We start from the raw sequence: 27540 nt of genomic DNA, 5'->3' as shown, positions 1-27540 counted from the left end.
CACATTTTCATGAAACACAGTAGGATCTATGCATCTGAAGTTTGTGGGTTTGTGGGTCCTGTCCATTCATAGACAGTGTATCACATCAGAAGAAAGAGTTCACAAGGCTGGGCATGGTGGCTCACGCCTGTAGTCTTAGAACTTTGGGAGGCTGAGGCGGGTGGATTGCCTAAGCTCAGGAGTTTCAGAGCAGCCTGGGCAACATGACAAAACCCCATCTCTACCAAAAATACAAAAAAAAAAAAAAATTAGCTGGGTGTGGTGGCATATGCCTGTGGTCCCAGCTACTCAGGAGGCTGAGGTGGGAGGATCACTCAAGCCTGGAGGTGGAGGTTGCGATGAGCTGAGATCACACCACTGCACTCCCATCTGGGTGACAAAATGAGACGCTGTCTCAAAAAAAAAAAAAAAAAAGCAGAAGAAAAAGCTCACCGCTCCTCCCATTTTGGTGGTTTTACAGCCAACAGAAGATTCTGGGAAAGGAGACTCTCTTCTTCAGGACTGAGGGAAGTAGGGGAAAAGACGGAATTAAACTGAAAGACCCAAACTTTCTGACCCTTTATAGAAAGCTCACTTCATTTAAGCTACCTAGAATGATTCATTGTGCCTGTGACTCAGTGTGTCAGCAAGTGCTGAGATGTGAGTAGAAAGAGTCCATGTGACAAACCTGTCTGTTGAGGATCTTCCTGAATTGCCGTATCATCTGAATTCTGGAACATTGATTCAAAGATGATTGCTGGTGAAATTGTGCTGAGGTCCTGGCCCTGGGTCTGATGGAGAGAGACAAAGATGTGAGACTGGCCATCTTGAGACAATTCTTCACCATGAGAGAACACATTCAAAGCAGTAGAACTAGAATGAAAATCTTTTGATATGCATCTTGTTTCTACCTTCTGCTATTTAAAGTAACATGTATTTTCTTAAGCCTTAGACACTAAAGATTTGGGTCCTCAAATACTTTATTTTTATTTATTTATTTTTTAATAGAGACAGAATCTCACTACGTTGCCCAGGCTGGTCTTGAACTCCTGGGCTCAAGCAATCCACTCAACCTCAGACTCCTAAAAATGTTAGGATTACAGGCATGAGCCACCATGCCCAGCCCCTCAAACACTTAAAACAGGAATTGGCACACTATGACTTGCCAGTTATTTCCTGTTTTTGTAAATAAAGTTTTATTGGAACACGGGCACATGCATCCATTTACATATTATCTGTGTTACTTTTGCTACAATGGCAGAGTTGACTAGTTGTGACAGAGACCATGTAATCAACAAAGCCTAAAATATTTACTGTCTGGCTCATTACCAAAAAAACCTTGCTGACTTCTGATCTAAAAGACCAAATCTTACATTAAAAAATGAGATTATAGGCCGGGTGTGGTGGCTTATGCCTGTAATCCCAGCCAGACCAGCCTGGCAAACATGGTAAAACCCCGTTTCTACTAAAAATACAAAAATTAGCTGGGCATGGTGGCAGGTGCCTGTAATCCCAGCTACTTGGAAGGCTGAGGCAGGAGAATCGCTTGAACCTGGGAGGCGGAGGTTGCAGTGAGCCAAGATCGCACCACTGTACTCCAGCGTGGGCGACAGAGCAAGACTCCGTATCCAAAAAAAAAAAAAAAAATTATATAATATTCATTACCCTGCAACTTGCTTTCCTCATGTAATAATAACATTGTGAATATTTTTCATAATATCTATGATATTCTAGTATGTATGCATGGTAATAAATCAAACAAGACAACAATGATGAACAATATTGACAGCTTTATACTTAATAAAAGGTCAGAGGCATTAAAAACAAAAAGGTAAAATGTGAGGGGGGAGACCCAAAACAATGTCCTGAGGGCCTGCCTCCCCACAGGCACTAACTAAAACGAGCACTCTTCACTTTAGTTCAGGGAAGGGGAAAGACTACAGTTCTTCTATCCATGGTCAACCTGCAATCCACCTCTACCCCTACAGTTCATAGGGCAAGAGTGGTAAGGGCAACTGCCTACAAAGTCCAGAGAAGGAACAGAAATACGTGAAGCAAGGGAGGTGGGTTGTGGCATACTGGAGAGAATGCATGCCAGTCACCTCAAGGGCTTCAGCCAAATGCTGCCATGGGAATATGCAGGCCAGGGATTACCAGAACTCAAGTGGCAAAATTTTGACTTTCTTTTTTTTGAGACAGGGTTTCTTTACTCTGTTGCCCAGGCTGGAGTGCAATGGTATGATCATAGCTCCTCACAGCCTTCAACTCCCGGGCTCAAGCGATCCTCCCAACCTCAGCCTCCAAGTAGCTGGGACCACAGGTCTGAGACACCACATCTGGATAATTTTTTAATTTTTCTGTAGAGATAGGGTTTTACTATATTGTTCAGGCTGGTCTTGAACTCCCGGGCTCAAGAGATCCTCCCACCCCAGCCTCCCAAAGTGCTGGGATTATAGGTGTGAGCCACCGCATCAGACCCAGAAATTTTGATTTTTACATGAAGTCTACCAACTTGTAAATAAAAGCAAGTACAGCCGACCCTTGAACAACATGCATTTGAACTGCATAAGTGGACTTATACTTGGACTTTTTCCACTTCTGCCACCCCTGACACAGCAAAACCAACTCCTCCTCTTCCTTTTCCTCTGCCTACTCAATGTGAAGACGATGAGGATGAATCACCTTTACAATGATCTACTTCCCCTTAATAAATAGTAAATTTATTTTCTCTTCCTTGTGATTTTCTTAACATTTTATTTTTTCTAGCTTACTTTAAGAATACAATATATAATACATATAACATTCAAAATATCTGCTAATCTAAACTGTTTATGTTATCAGTAAGGCTTCCAATCACAGTAGGCTAAGGCCATTGTTAGCTCAGTTTTGGGGGAGTCAAAAGTTATACTAAGATTTGGTTGTGCAGGGGGGTATGGGTTGGGGGGCCAGCACCCCTAGCCCCTGGGTTGTTCAAGGGTCACATGTAATTGAAAATAACTTAAACACACTGTATATACCAAACTAAAACCTCTTTTTAGGGCAGATCTTGCCCTAGTGCCAACATACGTTTTAAGGTCATTTTGTAACAACTCTGCTTCTAGAAGGCAGAACTCAGAAGGATCACTTTGGGATTGGGCAGAAGTGTGGTGATGAGTGGGGCTGTCCACCAATCTAGAAGTGCTCAAAGATTAAATTGCCCACTGGAGCCAAAAGGGAACAATTCTTTTTTTCCCCCCCCTTTTTTTGAGACGGGGTCTAGCTCTGTTACCCAGGCTGGAGTGCAGTGGCGCAGTCAAGTCACTGCAACCTTGAACTCCTGGGCTCAAGATCCTCCCCTAGACCTCCCAAGTAGCTGGGACTACAGACGTACACCACCATGCCTGGCTGCTTTTTAAAAATTATTTTTAGTAGAGATAAGGTCCTGCTATGTTGCCCAGCCTAGTCTTGAACTCCTGGCCTCAAGCAGTCTTCCCAAAGCACTGGGATTACAAGTATGAGCCACCACCACCAGCTGATGATTCCCTTCTACGTCTATCAGCTGAAGGAGGGGAAATTCAGTGATTCTTTTTTTTTTTTTTTTTCATTTCAGTGATCCTGATTGCCAATGTGATAGAAGGTGAAGTCAGAAATTATGTGAGGCCAGGCACAGTGGCTCACACCTGTAATCCCAGCACTTTGTGGGGCTGAGGCAGGCAGATCACTTTAAGTCAAGAGTTCGAGACCAGACTGGCCAACACAGTGAAACCCCATCTCTACCAAAAATACAAAAATTAGCTGAGCATGGTAGTGTGTGCTTCAAATCCTAGCTACTCGGGACGCTGAGGCAGGAGAATTACTTGAACCTGGGAAGTCGAGGTTGCAGCGAGCTGAAATCAAGCCACTGCACTCCAGCCTGGGTGATGGAGCAAGACTCCATCTCAAATCTATGTGGGACAACTACCAGCTTCCAGTCCGGAGAGAGTTAAAACTCATAGGCCAATAGTGTGACCTTCAAATTTTCATTGTGACACAAAGTAAGAAATACATTTTACACTGTATATACATACATTCTTCATATTATATACATATCCATATGTGTAACTAAAACAAGTCTATGAAAACAGACCTTATCCTTACTATGTGCAATGTCCTCTGATTTTTTTTCTATTCTATTGATGTCTTTGAAATGCTGATTATAAACCACTATTTTAAAACCCAATGAAAAGGTGCAACCCAGTTTGAAAGATAGTTGACTAACAACTACCACTGAGCATAAGCTTTGCAACCTCCTCATAGTTATTATTATTATTATTATTATTATTTGAGAAGGAGTCTCGCTCTGTTGCCCAGGCTGGAGTGCAGTGACTCGATCTAGGCTCACTGCAAGCTCCGCCTCCCAGGTTCACGCCATTCTCCTGCCTCAGCCTCCCGAGTAGCTGGGACTACCGGCGCCTGCCATCATGCCCGGCTAATTTTGTTTTTTGTATTTTTAGTAGAGACGGGGTTTCACCGTGTTAGCCAAAATGGTCTTGATCTTCTGACTTCGTGATCCACCAGCCTCGGCTTCCCAAAGTGCTGGGATTACAGGCATGAGCCACCACGACCAGCCATAGTTATTATTTTTGTTCTGTTTATAAATCATTATAGGTAGTAACATAATTAAAAAGGAATGAGCTACATTTGTCAATGATATTAGGTTGGTGCAAAAGTATTTGCAGTTTTTGCCATTACTTTCAATGGCAATTACTTTTGACCAACCTAATACCTCAATAATACTAGGGAAAAGAAAAGGAATGGGCTTGTGTGCCTCCAAAACATATGTACAAAAATGTTCACAGCAGTACTATTCATAATGGCTCCAAACTGGAAACTATCCAAATGCCCAACAGGAGAAAGAACAAATATTGGTATATTCATTTAGTGTACTGTGGTATATTCACTTAGTGTAATATTGTTCAACAAGAAGAATGAGTGACCTGTAACTGTATGTAATAATATGGCTTAATTTCTTAAACATAATGTTATGAGAAGAAAAGCCACACATAAACAAGTATATGATTCCCATCATAAAAGCATTAAAAAAAAAAAAACAGGAAAAACTAATCTTAGTTGTTAGAAGTCAGAAGAGTGGTTGTCTGCAGGGAGAGATCATGGCTTTTGGGGGTATGTGGGGGGGGCCTCTGGGGTGCTGGGAATGTTATTTTGTTTTCTTTTGTTTTGAGACGGAGTTTCGCTCTTGTCACCCAGACTGGTGTGCAATGGCACGATTTCAGCTCACTGCAACCTCTGCCTCCACGGTTCAAGTGATTCTCCTGCCTCAGCTTCCCGAGTAGCTGGGATTACAGGCGCCCGCCACCATACCCGGCTAATTTTTGTATTTTTAGTAGAGACGGAGTTTAGTCATGTTGGCCAGGCTGGTCTCAAACTCCTGACCTCAGGTGATCCGCCCACCTCAGCCTCCCAAAGTGTTGGGATTACAGGCATAAGCCAGCACGCCTGGCTGGGAATGTTCTTTTTGACTGGGGTGCTGGTTACATGGGTGTGATGAATTGTGATGATTCATCAAGCTGTACATTTATAATACATGTGCTTTTCTGTATGTATATTGTACCTCAATAAAAAGCTTGTTAAAATTTAAAAAAAGGAAAATGCTGAAGCCCCTGCCAAGCTTCAGGGCAAAAACGCTGGGAGCAAAGTGGGTAGGAACAACTTTCACAAGTAGAGAAGACAAGAACAGGCTGAGCTTTCCAGGCCTGGAGCAAGGAGCAAAGAGCAAAGGGCAAAGAAGAGGAGAATACAGGTAGCTGTCTGGGACCAGGATGGATCCTGGAGCTTAGCAGCCAAAAGGCTTCGAGAAGGCCATTCCCTAGCACCTTCAACTCTCCTCTAACAAAAGATCTGAGCAAACCAAAGTTCATTTCTAGGACATGCATACATATGGGCTGCTCAGAAACCCATAAAATCATTATCTCATATAAATTTACTATTTGATTTTAACAAGTCCTGATTCTCTTTTTTTTTTTTTTTTTTTTTGAGACAGGGTCTTGCTCTGTTGCCCAGGCTGGAATGCAGTGGTGTGATCATGGCTCACTCCAGGGCTCAAACAATCCTCTTGCCTCAGCCTCCCAAATAGTTGGGACAACACCAGCTAATATTTTATTTTTACTAGAGATGAGGTCTCTATTAAAAATAAAATATTTTTATTAGAAAATACCACCACCACACCCAGCTAATATTTTATTTTTACCAGAAATGCGGTCTCACTGTGTTGCCCAGACTGGTATCAAACTCCTGGGCTCAAGCCATCCACCCACCTCTGCTTCCCAAAGTGCTGGGATTACAGGCGTGAGCCACTGCACATGTCCCTAATTTTTTTTTCAAGCAAAGAAAAATTAATCCTGGCCAGGCGCGGTGGCTCACGCCTGTAATCCCGGCACTTTGGGAGTCCGAGGAGGGCAGATCACGAGGTCAGGAGATCAAGACCATCCTGGCTAGCATGGTGAAACCCTGTCTCTACTAAAAAATACAACAAAAATTAACCAGGCGTGGTGGCGGGCGCCTGTAGTCCCAGCTACTGGGGAGGCTGAGGCAGGAGAATGGCGTGAACCCAGGAGGTGGAGCTTGTAGTGAGGCGAGATCGCGCCACTGCACTCCAGCCTGGGCGACAGAGCAAGACTCCGTCTCAAAAAAAAAAAGAAAAAAGAAAAATTAATCCTATTGCTTCAAGAAATTGTGGCCTTAGTTTGAAAGGCTAAAATCAATTTCCACATCTGAGATAAACACTGGGTACCAGGAGTATAATCTATAATTAAACCCCAAGGGATAGTGCTTCTCTCTCTTGATTATATAAATTGTGATAGGAAAAGCTTCCCTTTTTTTATAAGTACTTGGTGTCCCCTTATGCCAGGGTATTTTCCTGGTGACCCTAGGGCTCCAGAAAGCTCCTTAGTCTTATGTCATAGTCTTGGCTGGAGAATACACTCCTAAGCTATTTAACACAGTTACATGTTAAAGGGATATTATTCCTAGAAATCTTAGGCTGGGTAGCTTTGAGGGCATCTAGACCACCCAGTGCAGAAATTTCTCTTAGAACATTAGTTGTGAAACAGGAATACGCATAAAAATCATGTGATGTACCCATTTAATCTTTTTCTCTTTGTTCTTTAGTTTGGTTCATTTCTATTGATTGATCTTCAACTCAACTGATTCTTTCTTCTGTCATTTCCAATCTGCTGTTAAGCCCCATCCAGTGAATTATTTCAGCTATATTTTTCCGTTTTAGATTTCCATTTGGTACACTTTTTACAGTTTCTATTCCTCTGCTGAGATTTCCTATTTGTTCTATCATTACAAGCATATTCCTTTATGTCCTTGAGCATATAATAGCTTTTAAAAATCCTTGTCCCATAAAAAAAATAAATAAATAAAATAAATCTTTGTCTGTTAACTTTAACATTAGATGGGTCATCTTGGGGTCCATCTCCACAGATTACCTTTTCTCTTGTGGAGAGATCATGTTTTCCTGTTTCTTCACGTGTTTACTAATTTGGGATTGCTCTGAACACTACAAATGATATATTTTAGAGACTCCGGACTCTGTTACGCTTCTTGGAAGTGTGTTGACTTGTTTGTCTGAATATTCCATTAACTTCGTCTCCCTTGCAGTGGATGCAGCTATGATCTTTGTGTACATCTTTAGCCTTGGCTGGGCTGCTTAGAGTCTATCCCACACATCCATGGTGCAGGGGTCAGCCAGAGATTCGGAGAGAGTTTATACACAGAATTTGGGGCTCCCCCTTAGTGACTCTTTCCTTTCCAGGCTACCTGCCTTCACTTTCCAGGTGCTGTGGCCACCCTGAACTCTGTCCTCTGGTTATTCAAGCCAGTAAGATTGAGTTTTTATGAGTTTGGCTGCCTCGTTGGGTGCCAACTGGGGCTTGCCCAAGGTGGATAAGCCATAAAACTTGCAAGCCTACCCAGTGCCTTTACCATCTTCCAAGAAATCCCTTCTTCCAAGGTTACCTCTGCTTGCTATTGGTTGCTCACCAGTGCCTTTCCGCAGTTGTTTTTTATATTTTGTCTAGAATTTTTAGCTGTTTTCTGCAGGAGAGTTGGTCTCATAAGAGCAACTCTGCCACTACCAGAAGGAGAATTAGGCCTTGTCATGCTTACATAAAAATGCAGGTTCAGATGCCACGATCAGACAAGCTGACTCAGCAGGCTTGGGGGGAGGCCCAAGAACCTACACCTTCAGAAGTGCTGTAGTTGACTCCACTAACCACTTTTTCACAGCATTCCTGAATCATTCAGTCTCTGTTCAAATACTTCCCATCATATTTATTCATTATGCACATAATCACAGAAAATCTAGCCTATGCTATATTTATTTACCAGGAAAAACGACAACAAAAAACCCAAACTCAAAATTAGTGTTAGCAATACTATAAAACTCTCATGTTCAACATGGAGGAGGCTGCATAAGCTCAGACTCAATGCATTGGTTTGTAAGTTGCATCATGGAGCCATGGGAATGGCAGTCAAATTTCCTAACAGCTTAAATCAAAGCAATCAGATTAAGATAAAGTGAGCTTGTCCTTTAGCAGATAGAGGTCTGTATATGTGTAAGAGGTTTTCTTCAAAAAGCTAATAAACTTAAAGAAGGGAAATTTTTCTCTCCCCATGGCACAGAAAAAAAATAAATAAATAAAATTAAAATTAAAAAGGAAAAGACCAAGCCAGGTCATATAGATAGGGTTTGAGAAAGTCCAGAAACTAGAATTCTGGTTATGTCTTACAGTACTAGACTTTAAGTTCCTCAAGGACAAACTACACCAACATTTTTAACTACTATAAGCTCAGTACTGGCACAGTGCCTGCTCAATAAATATTTGCTAAATGAGTAAAAAAAGAAATTTTCTGGGGCCAGGTTACCGAGTGAGTGACCTGCCTCAAAAGGAATCAGGCCTCAGAGAGAACAGCCTCTAATAGAACTCTTATCAGAAGAAGAAAAAATCCTACATGGTCAGTAATTAAACACAATTAAATCTAGAAAACCTCAAAGACTGGCCTGCCTCAATTTTCCCACCAAAGGGAGTGCTTAATTCTTGCCCTTATTTTTCTAGCACTGGTATTACAGGTACACTTACCGTACTGGAATTTTCTCGCAATTCAGAATCTGTGGACAGAAGGCTCAAGTCACTTAGACAAAGTGAGTGATTTGTATCCTGTGAAAGAGAAAAAATTCTAATTGAGTAACAAAAATCAGGATTTACAGTGGCATATCATGTAACAAGACATTTAATTACAAAGTCCCTAATGTTCCACATGTCTACATGTATTATCTGAAGAAGTATAAGCCAACCAAAGCAAGGGCTAAATGAATTAGTTAATTTTTTTAAAATTATACTTTAAGTTCTAGGGTACACGTGCACAATGTGCAGGTTTGTTACATATGTATACATGTGCTATGCTGGCATGCTGCACCCATTAACTCATCATTTACATTAAGTAATCTCCTAATGCTATCCCTCCCCCGCCCCACCCATGAATTAGTTAATTTTTAAAAATCCTGATATTCTTAGAAGAATATCTTACATTTCTTAAAAATGATTAATAAAGAGTTTTAGAGGCTGGGCGTGGTGGCTTACGCCTGTAATCCCAGCAATTTGGGAGTCCAAGGTGGGTGGATCACAAGGTCAGGAATTCGAGACCAGCCTGGCCAACATAGTGAAACCCCATCTCTACTAAAAATAAAAAAAATTAGCCAGGCGCGGTGGTGTGCGCCTGTAATCCCAGCTACTCGGGATGCTGAGGCAGGAGAATCACTTGAACCTGGGCGGCAGAGGTTGCAGGGAACCAAGATCACGCCACTGCACTCCAGCCTGGGTGACAAGAGTGAGACTCTGTCTCAAAAAAAAATAAAAATAAAAATAAAAATAATAATAAAGAGTTTTAACATTATCTCATGACTAAGGCTCCAAAGTAACAAACCTATAATAATGTGAAATTAATACTATCTGTATACCTGGTCTCATCATTTACAGTGATTTCTCATGACCTCATTTGCCATTCATATAAACCTTGGAAGTATTACTCTATATCCCCAGTTTTTATTCTTTTTGTAACAAATTGCCACAAACTTATATTCCCATTTTAAATATGAGAAAACTGATGCTCAGACAGTAGGAATCAAGTGCCCCAAAACACACAGCTAATTAGCAGAAGACAAATCCAGTGCTTCTGACTGAAAAGTCAATGGTCCTTCCACCACTGTGTTTCCCACATGGGCACTGAAGGGCTCCTTACTCAGAGTGGTACTGGGGATTTAGAATTCAAATTCCACTGCCCAGGCTAAGTGAACCCTGGAGTCCCAGAATGCCAGTCACAATTCACACTTTAGGTGGTAGCCCTGCTTACCTCAGATGCTCCTATTCATGTACACACTCAACAAACATTCGTAATGCATCTACTATGTATTAGACACTGTTCCAGGCCCAGGGATACAATAATGAACAAACTAAACTCCTCCCCACATAGAGCTTACGTTCTAGTGGAGAGAGAGGACAAAAAACAAATAAATATACAGTGTGCGAGAGGATAAGTGTTATGGAGAGTAAGGGCAGTAGGGAACTCTGGGATAGGAGTTGCTCTTTTATTGGGTGGTTAGGGAAGCCCTTCTAGGTAAGTGGCATTTGAGTAGAGAGTGAAGGAAAGAGGGCATCAACCATGCACATATCTAGAGAAGATGTTCCAAGCAGAGGGTACAGCAAGTATAAAGGCCTAGGGGCAGGAGTGGACACTCCTTGGTTCAAGAAACCACAAAGAGAACCATATGGCTGAAGTGAGAGGAAGAAAAGTAGGCAGGGCACAGTGGCTCACACCTGTAATCCCAGTACTTTGGGAGGCCAAGGCAGATAGATCACTTAAGCTTAGGAGTGCAAGACCGGCCCAGGCAACATGGTGAAGACCACATCTCTACTAAAAATACAAAAAAAAACCTGGGTGTGGTGGTGCACGCCTGTGGTCCCAGCTAGTTGGGAGGATCCCCGAGCCAGGGAGGTGGACGTCACAGTGAGCAGAGATTGCACCACTACACTCCAGCCTACAGGACAGAGCAAGACCCTGTTTCAAATAAAATAAAATAAAACAAAAATAAAAGTGAGGTAGATGAGATCAGAGAAGCAACCAGGCCAGAATGTGTAGGGCCCTATAGCCTACTATAAAGACTTGACTTTTACTTCAAGTGATACAGGAAGCTGTTGGAGGCCAGGTGGGGTGGCTCATGCCTGTAATCCCAGCACTTTGGGAGGCTGAGACAGGGGGTGGGGGTGGCGGGGGTGGGGGAAGGGAAAGACTGCTTGGACCTCATCTCTATTAAAATAATTTTTAAAAATCTATAAAATAAAAATTTAAAAAGCTACTGTGGGTTATGAGCAGAGGACAGACATTATCTGCTTTATGGTTCAGAAAGATCGCTCTGGCTGATATATGTAGGACAGTCTGTTGTGGAGTGGACAGAAAAGGGCGAAAAGGTCCTAAGAAGCTCACTTAACAGGTTATTGCAATAATCCAGGCAAAAAGACAATAGTAGACTGAATAAAGTAATCAGAAGAAGTGATCGGATTCTAGATAAATTATCAAGGATGAGCTGACAGACTTTGCTGGTGGATGTGGAGTGTGAGGGAAAAAAGAGTCAAGAGTGACTATAAGATTTTTGGCCTTTGCCACTAGAAAACCAGAGCTGCCATTTACCAAGATGAGGAAGACTGCAGGAAGAACAGGTTTGGACATGTTAAGTTTGACAGAGTAGATGATATCTGGGTGAAGACGTCGAGTAGGTGGTTAAATACACAAGTCAAGACACTGATCTTGACCCTGACTTCTTCCCTCTCACTAACAGATACACAGAGAAGACATTTTAACCTTTGATTGTGATACACAAACAACTATTGATGTTCTGCGGTACCCAGATCAAGAGACAAAAACACTACACACCTCTGATCCATTGTGTTGTGGAAGTGCACTGTATGAGTGTCCTTTGTTATCATGACCTTTCATGTGACTTTTGAGACTGTATTGAGTGCTGAATGTTTTCTCACAGCCATTACTGGGGCAGAAGAAGGGTCTTTCACCTGCAAGAATAACAAAGTAGTGTTAATGTACCATAAAGTCATTTCACTGGATTAAGAAATCTACCTTTCCCTAATAGAGGTAAGTAAGTATTTTTAAGAGAGTTTGGGTAACAGTTGTTAAAAGTTCAATAAATTACACATTAATCATCTCAGTCCTCAAACTCAATGCTGAGCAAAGCATTGGGAATGCCTGCTGCTGGGAAGTTTAAAGAGTAGATTTGTTTCTCACAGGTTGTTTTTTTGAGTGTCTCTGTATTGGTTTCATTTCTTAAGGTTGAATACCTGAGGTCCGCCTCTGAAAGAAACCTAAACATTCTAGGTAAGGCTGAGCTAATTAGGCTCACCCGAATATATAAAGGATCTATATCTCTGTATATCCACCTAGCTCTACAGGTCTCAATGGAAAATTGATAGTTACAGGCTTGATGAAGGTTAAAATAAAAAATAAAAATTGGCCTAAACTCACCAGTATGTGTACGAACGTGAGTTTTAAGGTGGTGGCTTGCTGCAAATGCTTTTCCACAGCCATCGTGATCGCACCTAAATTTGTTAAGGAAAGAGAAACAGGAGTCATTAGCTAATAGACCTTTATCCTGAACATCTTTTTTTTTTTTTTAAGATCGAGTCTCGCTCTGTCCCCAAGGCTGGAGTGCAGTGACGCAATCTCGGCTCACTGCAAGTTCCGCCTCCCGGGTTCATGCCATTCTCCTGCCTCAGCCTCCCGAGTAGCTGGGACTACAGGTGCCCACCACCATGCCTGGCTAATTTTTTGGATTTTTAGTAGAGACAAGGTTTCACCATGTTAGCCAGGATGGTCTCGATCTCCTGACCTCGTGATCTGCCCGCCTCGGCCTCCCAAAGTGCTGGGATTACAGGTGTGAGCCACTGCGCCTGGCCTCTGAACATCTCTTATAAATAGAAACTAAAACAAATATTCAGAACACTAAGATCAGATCAATGACACTGGTTTTAAAGATGGGAATGATGAGAGGTTCTTGAAAAAGTAAGGTGGCATATCTGGGATCAGAGGGAACTGAGAGCCCAGGATAAGTATTTCTTGTCCTACAGGTAAGGCCCATGTTGAGAGCCCTGTCAACAAAAGTCTTTTGATGAATTACTTAACAGACCTCTATTGACAGTGACAGTCCATATGAAAAAAATGCCAGTGGAACATTAGGGATATCAAGAGTGAGCAAAGTGGCTCTCAAATATGCACATGGCTTGAAATATAACATAAGAACAAAATCAATCAGAAGATAGGCTCAAGTAACTTATCTATAATCTTGTGTGTTGAGATCTACTTCATTCTCTTTTACTGTCTTGATAACCAAAGCTAAAAGGAATCTTTCCCTCCTCAGAACTCCTAAGGCTTTTCTTTACATTTATTTTATGGCACCTCTCATTTCCAATCTTATTTTCTCTGTGGATACATCTGGTATCTGCTCTCCTGGAGTGTAAACTACTTGAGTACAGGATCCACGTAGCTTTCTGTAGTTCCTGCACATAGCAGACATTCCTTAATTACTTATATGAATGAATGCATTTTCTTATAAACCAAAATATTTTATTTCTTTAAATAGAAAGCTTCTCTAAAGCATTTTCATTTTTAATTACATACAATCATCATCATGTCTAAAGTCTCACTGAATATTCAAGAAAAATGCGGTTTTAATCATCACAGAAATAAATGCATGTGACTGGATAGAAATCAGAGTCCTCTCAGCAGCCTACGGGGGGGGGAAAAATAACCTAAGCTTCACAGCATCCATCTGTAGAGTAACCAATTACAATCTAACTACTCTTGCCCTTAAAGGGATCATGACTCAGGAATGCATCTGTAACTTAAAAACACAATTCCTTTTTTTTCTGAGACATGCTCTCTCTCTGTTGCCCAGGCTGGAGTGTAGTGGCATGACCATGGCTCACTACAGCTTTGACCTCCCAGGCTCAAGCAATCCTCCCACCTCAGCCTCCTAAATAGCTGGGACCACACGCATGCGCCACCACTCCCAGCTAATTTTAAAATTTTCTGTAGAGTCAGGGTCTCACTATGTTGCCCAAGCTGGTCTCGAACTCCTGGGCTCAAGTGATCCTCCCACCTCAGTCTCCCAAAGCACTGGGATTACAGACATAAGCCCAGCCCACAATTCCATTTGATTGGCATCTAAGAGTTGACTGTCTCTAACGACTTTTTCTTTCTAAGTACCCTAATAAAATGAGTGGTTTAAGAAGGAACAGGTAGCAGATCTAATGCCTTGAATATAACTGTGATATCCCCTGCCAAAATTCAAATACATTGTTTATTTTTTTTTATTTTTATTTTTTTTGAGACAGAGTCTCACTCTGTCATCTAGGCCGGAGTGCAATGGCACAATCTTGGCTCACCACAATCTCCGCCTCTCTGGTTCCAGCAATTCTCCTGCCTCAGCCTCCAGACTAGCTGGGACAACAGGCACGTGACACCACGCCTGGCTGATTTTTGTAGTTTTAGTAGAGATGGGGTCTCACCATGTTGGCCAGGCTGGTCTTAAACTCCTAACTTCACGTGATCCACCTGCCCCAGCCTCCCAAAGTGCTGGAATTACGGGCATGAGCCGCCATGACCGGCCTCAAAGACATTGTTTATGGGCAGTTTTCGGCAATATATCTATCTATATTACATTTAGGGGAAATCCTTACAAACTGATTATCTCATTAAAAATGTCATATAATCATCCCAAAGCTGATTTTGAATACCTATTGAATGCCCGGAATCATGCTACATACTATGAGCAGAGAAGAAAGCAGATAACCCAAGTCCCTCCTTCAAGTTTATAATACATGTATCTATTAGATATACATATGTTGACATATATGAATAAAAATGGATGCTCCTATATGTTTGTGTATACACACATGAGATATTACAAAGCAATAACTTGAACAAGTAACAACTGCACCACTAAGCTAAGCATCCCTACCTCTCATTTCCTCTCTTGTCTCCTCATTCTCCCCCTCCTTGATTCTTAGGTAGGTATCCCTCCTCTGGGCTTAAGGCATTTTGGCCATCTTGCAGCCTCAGATATTATCCACAAATTTGTGGGTTTTTGTCACCAGACAAAGGTTCTTAAGAAGAAGGCCTGCTTCTGAGTATTTCTCTAGCACTAATAAAAGTACCCACCACATAAGTGAGTTTCAACAAATGCTTCTTGGAAATAAATGGGAAAAAATGAGGCAGAAAGGCCATCATCCACAGAGTAAGGATGTTCTTGGACTCCATCAGCACCGCTCTAATCTGCAGTGGCTGGTTATAGCTATCCTGGGGTGAGCTAACACTGCTAAATCAAGAGCTAGTAAAGGGAGTTTTCTTTCTCTTTTGAAAAATTCCAGAATATATCAAGACCCCCAGCTGAAACCTGGTCAGTGACAAACAGAAAACAGTAAGACCTACCGAAATGGCTTTTCCCCTGTATGGGTTCGAATGTGCTTCCTCAGATCACTGAGTGTGGTGAAGTATTTGCTGCAGCCTTCAGATTCACAGTTAAATGTTTTCCCTGTGTGAAGCCTCTGATGTGCTTTCAGCCTGCAAAATATTCCAGAGAAATTCCCTTTGTCATAAAATTCTTTTTTTTTTTTTTTTCTGAGACAGAGTTTCACTCTTGTCGCCCAGGTTGGAGTGCAATGGCGCAGTCTCGGCTCACTGCAACCTCCTCCTCCTGGGTTCAAGCGATTCTCCTGCCTCAGTCTCCCAAGTAGCTGGGATTATGGGAGCCCACAACCACGCCTGGCTAATTTTTGTATTTTTAGTACGACAGGGTTTCACCAGGTTGGCCAGGCTGGTCTCGAACTCCTGACCTCAGGTGATCTGCCTGCCTCGATCTCCCAAAGTGCTGGATAACAGGCATGAGCCACTGCGCCCGGCCTCCCTTTGTCATAAAGTTCTACAGAACCTCCCCATGCCAGCTTAATGTGCTTCAGGATCAAGTGCAAAGAATTCTATACCCATAACATATTAGTATCCAACATATTTTGCCCCAAAAGAAATGCAGAGAATAGCATAGTGGTATGAGTGTGACTCTGGAGACAGACTTCCTGGGATTCAAATCCTGACCCCACATCCTGCTTGGATGGGGAAACTTGAGCTAGTTATAGAACCCCTCTGTGCTTCCATTTACTTATCAGTTGTTGTGGGGACTAGCACTTAGAATCATGCCTAGCACACAGTGAGTACTTTTTAAGTGTTAGCTATTGTTATTTCTATTACTTTATACTCAATACTGAAGACTATTAAGTCTCCTGATACAAACGTAAAAAAGAGAATTGGCTACTGAATAGGCCACTCCCCATTTCTCAGGATAGAAAAGTCCTTCAAGCTGAGGTAGGACAGAAGCCTTAGTACAAAGATTCTGAGCCAAGGGGAGATAGCACTCTATGCCAAGCACTGAAATGCCCAGGCCAGAATCCTGCTCCATGAGATGCAAATCTAAACACAAATGTACTGTCGCTTCTAACCAGCCCAAGATATGTCCATCTTTAAGTAACAAGTTTCTCTAATGCATTTTTAAAATTTTTTCTTTCATTTTCTGAGATCTGGCAGAAATGAATTTTACGTAGTTGAACACAGCTGCGCTCTTTTAAAGCCCTGAAAGTGAGTACCTCTCCTCTGCAAGGAGAAAGAGCTCTGCAGTCACAACAAGGTCAAGGTCAGAGGCTGGCAGAGCATTGGAGACGAGACTGACCTGTACAGTGTGTTGAATGCCTTCTCACAGCCCTGCACATCACACTCAAATGGCTTCTCCTTCGTGTGCACTCGCACGTGGATCCTGAGGCTGTAAGAGGTAAGGAAGGCTTTGCCACAGCCCTCCTGATTACAGACAAAGGTGTACTCTCCTCGGTGAGTCTTCTGGTGGGTTCGCAGGTTGCCTGCTGTGCTGTAGGTGCGGGGACAGCCCTCAAAGGTACATTGGTACCGCTTTACCTGGCAGACAGAAGACACCTCATCAACAGGACAAAAGAGCTGCCCAGGGCTTAACTCCCCCACCCAGAGCTCAGCTCCCAAGAGATGTTGTGGACAATACAACTGGGTTTTCATCATAAACACAGAAAACAGCCTCTAGCAGCAAAGTGGAAAAACCTTATTGTTGATCAAATCATACCTAGACAACACATAATGATTTACGGGGAAGAAATAAGTCTATATGTAGATAAATATTCTAAATGAATATAAGAATGTTTTCAGACTCTATATACATCTATCCACTAAAAGTTCACTATACTGTTACAGCTACCTGTATTCAAATAAGATCTTAACTTTGTTTTAAGGCTTGACTAAACACCCTGACCTCCAGAACTACAACTTGATTGGAATTGACCAATATTAAATTGAGTTTAAAACATCTGGAAATTTACATACTTAATCATCAAACATATTTCCCTAGATTGTTTCCACTGCATATTTTCAAGCCTACAAAATGACAACAACATATTGCAAATTTCTTGGAAGATTTGGTGATGTGATAATTCTCAAACTGCCAGCCTCTTGTTTCCTTTCACCATCAAACTTCTTGAAAGGGGAGTCAATTCTTCACGTCATGGTAGAAGGTTAAGAAAAAAAAAAAAAAAGCTGCTTCTCCAACAAATATCAAATGGCAAATGACTCTAGTGCAGTGGAGGGCCTGGAATGGGAGGCCCAGCAGCTTCCTCAGAGACTTTGTTTGGCAGTGATATTGGGGCCAGGGTCATGGCTGTGGTTGGCCTGGAGCCAGGGCTGAGGCCATGGAGCTCTCAGAGGCAAGGCTGAGAACAAGGAGTGGATGCCCATCACCAAGCTGGGCTGCCTGGTCCAGGACATGAAGATCAAGTCCCTGGAGAAGGTCTAGCTCTTCTCCCTGCCCATTAAGGAGTATGAGATCATTGACTTTTTGCTGGGGTCACCTCTCGAGGATGAGGTTTTGAAGACTACACCTCTGCAAAAGCAGACCCGCGCTGGCCAGCACACCAGGTTCAAGGCCATTGGGGACTACAGTGGCCACATCGGTCTGGATGTTCAGTGCTCCAAGGAGGTTGCCAATGCCATCCAAGGGGCCATGATCCTGGTCAAGCTCTCCACTGTTCCTGTTTGGAAAGGCCACTAGGGGAACAAGATCAGCAAGCCCCACGCCGTCCCCTGCAAGGTGACAGGCTGCTGTGGCTCTGTGCTGGTGCGCCTTATCCCTCCCCCACCCCACCCAAGACAATGGCATCATCTTGGCCCGTGCCCAGGAAATGGCTGCTGATGGCTGGTATTGACAACTGCTATACCTCTGCCAGGGGCTGCACTGCTACCCTGGACAACTTCACCAAAGCCACCCTTTAGGCCACCTCTAAGACCTATAGCTACCTGACCGCTGATCTCTGGGAAAAGACTGTATTCACCAAGTCTCCCTGTCAGGAATTCACTGACCACCTCATCAAGACCCACACCAGAGTCTCTGTGCAGAGGACCCAGGCTCCAACTGTGGCTATAACACAGGAATTTTACACAAGAAAAATAAAGTGAATCGAGCCTGTTTAAAAAAAAAAGAAGGCAGGGTGCGGTGGCTCATGCTTGTAATCCCATCACTTTGGGAGGCCAAGGCAGGAGGATCACTTGAGGCCAGGAGTTTGAGACAACCTGGGCAACACAGCAAGGTTGTCGCTAACAAAAACAAACAAAACCACAAAATCAGCCGAGCATGGTGACACGTGCCTATAGTTCCAGCTATTTGGGAAGCTGAGGTAAGACTGCTTGAGCCCAGGAGTTCAAGGTTACAGTGAGCTATGATTGCTACTGCACTCCAGCTTGGTAGACTGAACCAGACCTGGCCTCAAAAAAGAAAAAAAGGGGGAAGAAAAACTAGATAAACAATAATAGAAATAAAAATATTAATAAAGAAAATACCAGCCTGGGCAACACGGCAAAACCTCATCTCTACAAAAAATACAAAAGTTAGCCAGGCGTGGTGGCACATGCCTATAGTCCCAGCACTTAGGAGGCTGAGGTGGGAAGATCACTTGAGCCTGGAAGGCCGAGGCTGCAGTGAGCTGTGATCACACCACTGGACTCCAGCCTAGATGACAGAAAAAATAACAATAATAATAACATTTTGGGCTGGATGATTTAGAAAACAAAGAAAAATAATTTTTAAAAATTTAAAAAATGGCAGTTGACACCATTTCCATCAATGCCCATGTATTTCTTAACCAGTTGGCAAGATGGCTTCACTGTATGAAATTATTCTTTTAACTTCCCAGTAGTCAAACTCTTTCGTCCTTCCCTATTTTCCTTGACTATTTGCAAACATATCTCATTGATGATGCCCTCAATGTCTGAAAACTTGTCCTTCACAACATAGTAATGCCTTGGGGCACTCTTTAACTCCTTCTCTGAGATACTTCTTTCCCTTAACCTCTAAGTGTAGGTGTAGGGATTCCAAATTTTGTCTCTCATCTCCCAAAGATTCCTCATATCTATACTGATGCGGCAGAAGAAGCACTAGACTTGGCAGCAGAAGACTGAATTCTGGCACTTTTGTTCAACATAATTTTTTTTTTTTTTTGAGACAGAGAAACCAAGAACAATGATGTCACCGGAGCTAAAGGAAAAAGGGTCTCAAGGAAACATGATCAACATGTTAAATGTCAGAGAAAACAAGGAAGATAAAGACTGGGGAAGTGACTGGATCCAGCAGCTAGGAATTCACTAATGACTTAGCAAGCCTAGTTTCAGCAGACTACTGGGGGTCAGGGTCTGGATGCAGGTGACTAAATGAAAGGTGAAGTGGAGGTAGAGGCTAGAGATGAAGTATGGCAGCACAAGTGAACTCCTGAGTTGATAAAGTTTTTTTGTTTTTGTTTTTAAGAGACAGGGTCTTTGTTGCCCAGGCTAGAGTGCAGTGGTGTATTCACAGCTCACTGTAACTTCAAACTCCTGGGCTCAAGTGGCCCTCCCTCCTCATCCTCCATAGTAGCTGGGACTACAGGCACATGCCACCACACTCAGCTAATTTTTAAATGTTTTGCTATGTTGCCCAGGTTGGTCTGGAACTCCTGGCCCCAAGCAGTCCTCCTACCTCGGCATCCCAAAGCAATGGGACTACAGGGTTAAGCCACCACGCCTGGCCTGGCTTTTTTTTTTTTAAGTAAGTCAGTTCTTGAACATATTTGGAGGCAGAAAAGTCCTGGAAGAAGGAGAAGTTGAGGATTTAAGGAGGAAAATAAAGAAGAGAAAGATTCAAAAGCCCAGGAGGAGGGGAAAGCCTCAGGTAGGAGAGGGGCATTTAGTTTCAGAGAAGAGATTTGAGGTAAGGATGACTGTGACTCAAGGATGGACAAAGTTTTCTGTAAAGGGCTAAACAAAAAATAGTTTAGGCTTTGTGGGCCCTACGGTCTGTGTCACTAGTCACCTCTTCACGTTAAAGCAGCAACAGACAATACATAAATGAACCAGCAAGGCTCTGTTTCAAAAACGTTATTTATGGACACTAAAATCTGAATTTCATATACCATGATATACTCTTATGATTTAAAAAAATCATCTAAAAATGTAAAAACCATTCTTAGGTTCAAGGGCTGTGCAAAAACAAGTAACTGGATGGATTTGGCCTGTGGGCCACAGTATGCTAACCTCTGAAACCTGTGGGGGTAGGGTAGTAGGGAGGGCCCCAACTCCTCCTGTCTCCCCTCCCACCCCTCCCCCATCTGATCTTGCACAAGTCTTTAGGTTCCTTAGTCAAGTGCTCTCACCTGTTCATTGTGTTCTCTTTCCACTGCCACACAGGAGAAGCTCCATAAATATTTGTTAAACTGAATTCCTTATTGAACCACTAATCCAGGCATTCTTCTCATGTCTCAGGACCTAGTTTTGCAGTCATTTGTTGCCAAATTAAGTCTAAAACAGTTTTCCACACATTCCATCTCTCTGCTCAAATGATAAAGTCCCAATTCCTTAGCCTAACATTCAAAGATCTTTCCAGGGCTGCTTCTGTCTTCTATCACATTGCTTGGTAAGCAGCCAAACAGAAGACTCTGTCTAGGCCTATAAGCAACAGTACACTCTTACCCATTTGCAAGACTGAATTCCTACTTCCCTGACTTTGTTCTCTCCTTCTCTACTGGAAATGCCTAGTTCCTTTCTTCTCCGCTTTTCTGAGTCCTTCTCTTCCTTTAACGCAAGCCTCAGGAACTACAAGCTCCTTCATCATCATTCCATGTCTACATGACAGTGCCCTTCTCTAAATGCCAGTAATACTTAACTATACCACTCATTTGACACTTAGTTTATACTGTTAATTATTGTCTCATGCATATATTCTGACTTCCCAACAAGACTATAAAACCTCTTTTGTGCTGCCAGATAGAGAATTGAAAATGATCACTCACCACTAAGGAGAACTGGGACTGTGGATGCTGGGATAAAGGAGTCTGCATGTCTCAATCATAAAGCTTACAACAACGCTGAATGATAAGAGCAGAATTTCACTCTTAAGATGCTACAGCTGTTGTTAACTTTATAAGTAACCGCAATAAATAATTAACTACCCCCTCCTGTCTCCCTGCCCTGCCAAACTCTACTCCCATTCATGTTTTTTCATTTGCACAATTCAAGCCTCCATTAAATGACCCTTCCTCTAGGAACTCTTCCTGATTGACCCTTACTTCTATCCCAAACTAGAATAGGTATCCTAATTATAGGTTTTCAGGGCTTCCTGTAAAGCACATGATAAAATTAAGATGCAATAATTACATGATTAAACCATTTACATCATTATGTTTCATAGCTAGGCACAACAGTATCTGAAAAACAACAGGCACTAAATAAATATTTGTCCAATTAAATGAGTGAATAGCTACTTCCCGGCTGGACTGTAAGCGCCATGAGAGCAGGGCCCACGTTTATCCTGTTCACTGACACAACTTCCGGGACTAGCCTTGTGGAGAAGTGGCGCTTGATTTGTATTTTTTGAATGAATGAACAAATGAACAAAACCAGTGGGACTGAAAAGGTATGACAAGGACTACAAGTGACATGTGACAAAGGAATAGTTTCAAGGAGAATGGTCAAGTAGGTCAAATGTAACAGAGATGATTGATAAAACACCTCTTGGATTTAGCTGACTCACAAAGTCATAATTGCCTCAGCACAACTAGCTTCACTAGAATGGTAGGAAGAGAAGTGAGAATGTGAGACAATGAATATCAACTACTTTCCAGAAACCTGGCTGAGGAGATAAAGTGGGGGGGCGGGGGGGTGGATAGCAAGTTAGAAGAGGACACAGATTGGGGAAAGTATTTGTTGGATTTTGATTGATTGATTGATGGACTGATTGATTGAATAGATGGAGTTTCTCTCTGTCACCTAGGCTGAATGCAGTGGCATGATCTCAGCCCACTACAGCCTCAACCTCCTGGGCTCAAGCAGTCTATTTAGCCTCTTGAGTAACTGCGACTATAGGTATGTACCACCATGCCTGGCTAATATTTTTATTTTTTGTAGAGATGGGGTCTCACTATGTTAGGCCAGGCTGGTCAGGAACTCCTGGCCTCAAATAAATTTCTCACCTCAGCCTCCCAAAGTGTTGGAATTACAGGTATGAGCCACCACACCCGGCCTGAAAATATTTGTATTTAAAAGTAGGGTGTGAGACAGTTGACTGTCAAAGCAAATGCGTGCTCCCCCCATAAAATGCTGAATAAATGAGTAATCTCTCATCTCATTTGGAGGGAGAAGAAGTCACTATTCTGTGTCTTTCAGAATCATTTTAAAATAGCACAAAATTTCACAAAAAGGGAAAACTAAACCTCCTCAAACTGGATCAGAGCAGGAAGTTGCAAAAACGTGTAGGTTTTCATGGTTACATACAGGAGGTATTGCAACATTTGGAACATTTCAATACAACTAAGGTTTATCATTCATACATCCTAAAAATTATGTTCCAGAAATTATACTGTCCTGGCTGCTAGGAATACATAAAAAAAATTGTCCCTACTCTCAAAGAGCTGAAAGTCAAAAGGAGAATCAGACAAGAACAATATGGTTTGAGAAGTTTTACTGATAACAGATATTCAGCATACTATGGGAATATATCAAAGAAACATCTAACTTAGACTTCAATGACCTTAGAAAGGCTTCTTGAAGGTGGTGATCCTCAACCTGAATTTAAAGACATGAGCAGCTGGGTGATGGAGTGAGACCCCATTTAAAAAAAAAAAAAAAAAAAAAAAAAAGGAACGAGAGTATCTATAATATGAACATAATGTCACTTAAAAAAAAAAAAAAAAAAAAAAAGCTTTCCTCCAAAAGAGCTTCAGGCTCTAAGCATAACTTTAATCTTCCTGAGTGGCCTCAAACAGCTGTCGATTACCCTGTTAGGCAACATGGAGGGAGCACAGGTTAGGTGCACTGAGGATAGCACCTCATGCTAGTAATGGGCACAAAGTAGGAGCTTTCAGAGAATTGATGATGATTTACAAAGTGTTCTGAGCAGTTCTAGAATACAGAAACATTTAACAAAGATGATTGACTTGTTAAGGTAACAGAATCAGAGAAGAAAGGTGAATGGGATAAGCAAAAGTGAGAAAATTAAACACTGTGACCCCAGAAGGCAAAAATTTTTTTAAAAAATTAGAGAAAGAAAAAAGTCAATACCTGTGGAAAGAAAGAAAAAAGAAAAAAGGCTGGGTTTTTCCTGGAGGAAAGGAAAGTGAAAGTGAGAAGCAGATTTTACACACATATTTACAGCCCCCTATTCCACAAGAGAGTTCCTGCTTCTGGGCACCTAGCACATGAATATTCTCATAAATAAATGACTGGCCTGGCTGTTATGGCTGTAGAAACTGCCTTTTCCTCCCCATCACTAGGGACTTCCCTTCCCTCTCCGTGTCCGACTCCATTCCCCACACTGGCACTGGTATCATTTATTCTCCATAATGGACAACCAAAAAGCTCAGAAATATAAGAACCCTGTAGACCTCAGGGTTCCCATCCCCCACCATGAGAGCTGACTTCATCCAGCTGTTCCCCACACCTCAAACCTTTACCCTTACAGAACAAGTGCTGCTGTCCCTTCATTTCTTAGCCCTTTTCACAGCCAACAGGTCTCAATACCTGATTCTTGTATCTTTGCAAAAGTGGTGTGTGATGGTAGAAAGCATAGGCTTTGGCATCCAGAAAGTCCTCAGTTCAAATCTCAGTTCTACCAGTTGCTAGTTGTGTGTTTCTAAGCGTCAGTTTGTCATCTGTAAAATGGGGGCTAATAGTATCTATGTTATAGGATTGCTGTGAAAATTAAATACAAAACTATATTAAAGCCCATAACAGTGATTGGTACATAGCAGGTATTCAACAGCCAGCCATCTTCCTCTCTCTGCCACCATTGCCAGCATAATAGAAGTCCTCGTTCTTTGAGAGCCCTTAGCTCTGCCTGGTGCCCCAAATGCCCATCATGGAAATAATTTTCAGTGGCCTGATACTAAGTCAAAGGAAGCCAAGTATAAGAGAGAGAGGAGTGGCAAAAGCTGGTATCCACAGAACGCCTGCAGGGGACTACAAACAGGTTCTCATTTTAAAATACTGTTGTATGGGCCAGTGAGGTGGCTCACGCCTGTAAGTGCTCACCTAGCACTTTGGGAGGCTGAGGTGGGAGGATTGCTTGAGCCCAGAAGTTCGAGACCAGCATGGGCAACACAGCAAGACCTCGACTCTCCAAAAAAATAAGAAATTAGCCAGGTGTGGTGGCTGAGGTGGGAGGATCGCTTGAGCTGGTGAGGTCAAGGCTGCAGTGAGCCATAATCACTCCACTGCACTCAGCCTGGGTGACAAAGTGAGACCCTGTCTCAAAAAATTAAATGAATAAAACACAGTTATAAATGGTGGTTTATGTTCCATGGCAGTATTAATACAACCGTTCAGCTAATTAGGGGTTACCAAGATTTCTATGGGCTATCCCGGAACCTAATCACAATTTATATGTAAGCTTGTCTCAAGGAGAAAACACCTCCCAAAGAGCGCCTAACAAAGAACATTTTAACCTCTTGTTAAACTGGACATTACCTCTTTACCTCCTTCAAGAACCATGGGGGCCTATGAGGAAAAGAAAGCAAATGAACATCCAGCGAACAATCATGATGCACCAGACACTATGCTAAATGTTTTATACATATTACATATGAATAAATCTCATTTAATCTTTACAAAATGCAATGGGATATTTTTATTTCAATTTTATAAAAAAAGAAACAGAGCAGCTTGCCCAAGGCCACATAGCTAGTACATAACAGAACAAAGCTGGAACCTAGGCTGAAACTATCCCTTTGCACATCACAGAAGAAACGAGTAAGCCTGATTTAAATAAGAAGGGAAAAAAATAAAATTCAGGTTCTTTTGCCAATGTCATATAATAGCAAAATGTTGGCAGTACTTAATATGTACAACTATGTAAAATGTAAATCGAGACCTATAATTCCTATAGCACCAAGTTTGAAACCCAATTGTACACAAAACCAGTCTAGTCCCTTTTTCAGGCCAGTGGACCTGAGTGATGGAAATGCTGATTACTAAGGAGAGGTACATAATACACATGCAGACACACTGATAAAATGGCTTCATATGGGGGTAAATGGAAAATGCTTCTTGCTCTGGATTCCTACAGAGCCTCACACTTACAAGCCATCAGAGTTCAGAAGGGAACCTGCAAAGAAATGTAATCACAGTATGCAAAGACTAAAAAGTGGGTAGTTCCCCTCTAGGAGAGTCAACAACATCTTGGTTTGTCTGAGTGGATTATTCCACTGCCTGAGGAATTTATATTGAGGCATGAGATTGGAACTAGGTCTCCCAAAGTAAAGGACATACATTGCAAAAAGGCTCCAAAACACTGGAGTCAGATTTTTCCTGTTATTCTTATACTTAAAATCTGTCACACTAAAAGAAATAACTCTCCTCTTGGAATGCCACTGGCCATGCGATTAGTTCATGGCATGTCTAGAAGCAATATACCAAGCAGCCTAAAAACATTGCTGTAGGCCAGGCGCAGCGGCTTACACCTGTAATCCCAGCACTGTGGGAGGCCAAGGCGGGTGGATCACCTGAGGTCAGGAGTTCAAGACCAGCCTGACCCACATGGTGAAACCCCATCTCTACTAAAAATACAAAATTTAGCCAGGCCTAGTGGTACATGCCTGTAATCCTGGCTACTTGGGATGCTGAGACAGGAGAATCTCTTGAACCCTGGAGGCAGAGGTTGCAGTGAGCCAAGATCATGCCACTGTACTCCAGCCTGGGCAACAGAGCAAGACTTCATCTCAAAAAAAAAAAAAATTGCTGTAACTGTGCTTGTTGGTAGAAAATGATACCTTTCCTAATCAATGTGCTGGAATACTTTGGTGCATCATGTAGAATAAATTTGGCATATGATTCCTAGGGTTTTTTCATGCTCCTTGGCCAACTACTCTATAGAAAACTGGCAAGGTCAGTTAGCCATGGAGGATGTATCACATCACCAATGTAGTTCAGACAGAGGTAGATGTACAGGTAACTAGACAGTCCTGGCAGGTTCTCTGGAAGGGCACAGATTCAAGAATGGACTGCACAAACCAACTAAAGAAAACACAGTTGCCAGGTGTGGTAGCTCATGCCTTTAATCCCAGCAGCTCAGGAGGCTAAGGAGGGAGAATTGGTTGAGGCCAGAAGTTCCAGGTTACAGTGAGCTATGATCATGGCCTGGACAAACATAGCAAGACCCAGTGTCTTAAAAAAATAAAACAAAATACGTAAACAAACAAACAACAAGACACAGCTGCTTAGAGACTTGGAGTAGAAAGGCCTTAAAGGGCCAGACATGGTGGCTCACGCCGGTAATCACAATACTTTGGGACGCCAAGGTGGAAGGATTGCGTGAGCCCAGGAGCTTGGAACCAGCCCATAGTGAGACCCCTCTCTACCAAAACAACAACCAAAAAGTAGCCAGCACAGTAGCACATGCCTGTGGTCCCAGCTACTGTGGAGGCTGAGGTGGCAGGATGTCTTGAGCCTGGGAGGTTAAGGCTGCAGTGAGCCATGATCGTGCCACTGTACTCCAGCCTGGCTACAGAATGGACCCGTCTCAACCAAAAAAAAAAAAAAAAAAAAAAAAAAAGCTTTTGTTTTTAGGCAGAATGAAAATATTTTTATTAGAAATTTTGCAAGCTGGCCAAGTGCCATGGCTCATGCCTATAATCCCAGCACTTTGGGAGGTCGAGGCAGGAGGACTGCTTGAGCCCAGGAGTTTGAGGTTACAGTGAGCTACGATCCCACCACTGTCATCACTCCAACCTGTGTGACAGAGTGAGACCCTGTCTCAAGAAAGGAAAGAAGAAAGACAGAAAGGGAAAAGAAGGAAGGAAGGGAGGGAGGAAGGGAATAAGAGAGAGAAAGAGAGAAAAAAGGAAGAGAGAGAGAAAGAAAGAGAGAGGGAGA

The 27540-nt window shown here is 42.4% G+C and overlaps 1 protein-coding gene across 2 annotated transcripts in view; it reads right to left on the bottom strand.

The window, feature by feature from the left end:
* MTF1 (metal regulatory transcription factor 1) overlaps window positions 1–27540 on the bottom strand; it is a 50591-nt gene that overhangs the window by 13566 nt on the left and 9485 nt on the right. For both annotated transcript variants that reach the window (XM_002811022.6, XM_054555077.2), the window contains exons 3-8: window positions 16808–17046; window positions 15520–15651; window positions 12556–12629; window positions 11953–12089; window positions 9105–9182; window positions 668–770 (exon numbers count right to left, since the gene is read on the bottom strand). In XM_002811022.6, the coding sequence (XP_002811068.2) occupies window positions 668–770; window positions 9105–9182; window positions 11953–12089; window positions 12556–12629; window positions 15520–15651; window positions 16808–17046 (763 nt within the window). The remainder of the gene's footprint in view (window positions 1–667; window positions 771–9104; window positions 9183–11952; window positions 12090–12555; window positions 12630–15519; window positions 15652–16807; window positions 17047–27540) is intronic.

The sequence above is a fragment of the Pongo abelii genome, chromosome 1 (assembly GCF_028885655.2).
Source record: "Pongo abelii isolate AG06213 chromosome 1, NHGRI_mPonAbe1-v2.0_pri, whole genome shotgun sequence".
In the NCBI taxonomy this organism is placed as follows: domain Eukaryota; kingdom Metazoa; phylum Chordata; class Mammalia; order Primates; family Hominidae; genus Pongo; species Pongo abelii.
Note: the sequence above shows the minus strand (reverse complement) of the source record. Positions and strands in the feature narration are given on the sequence as shown.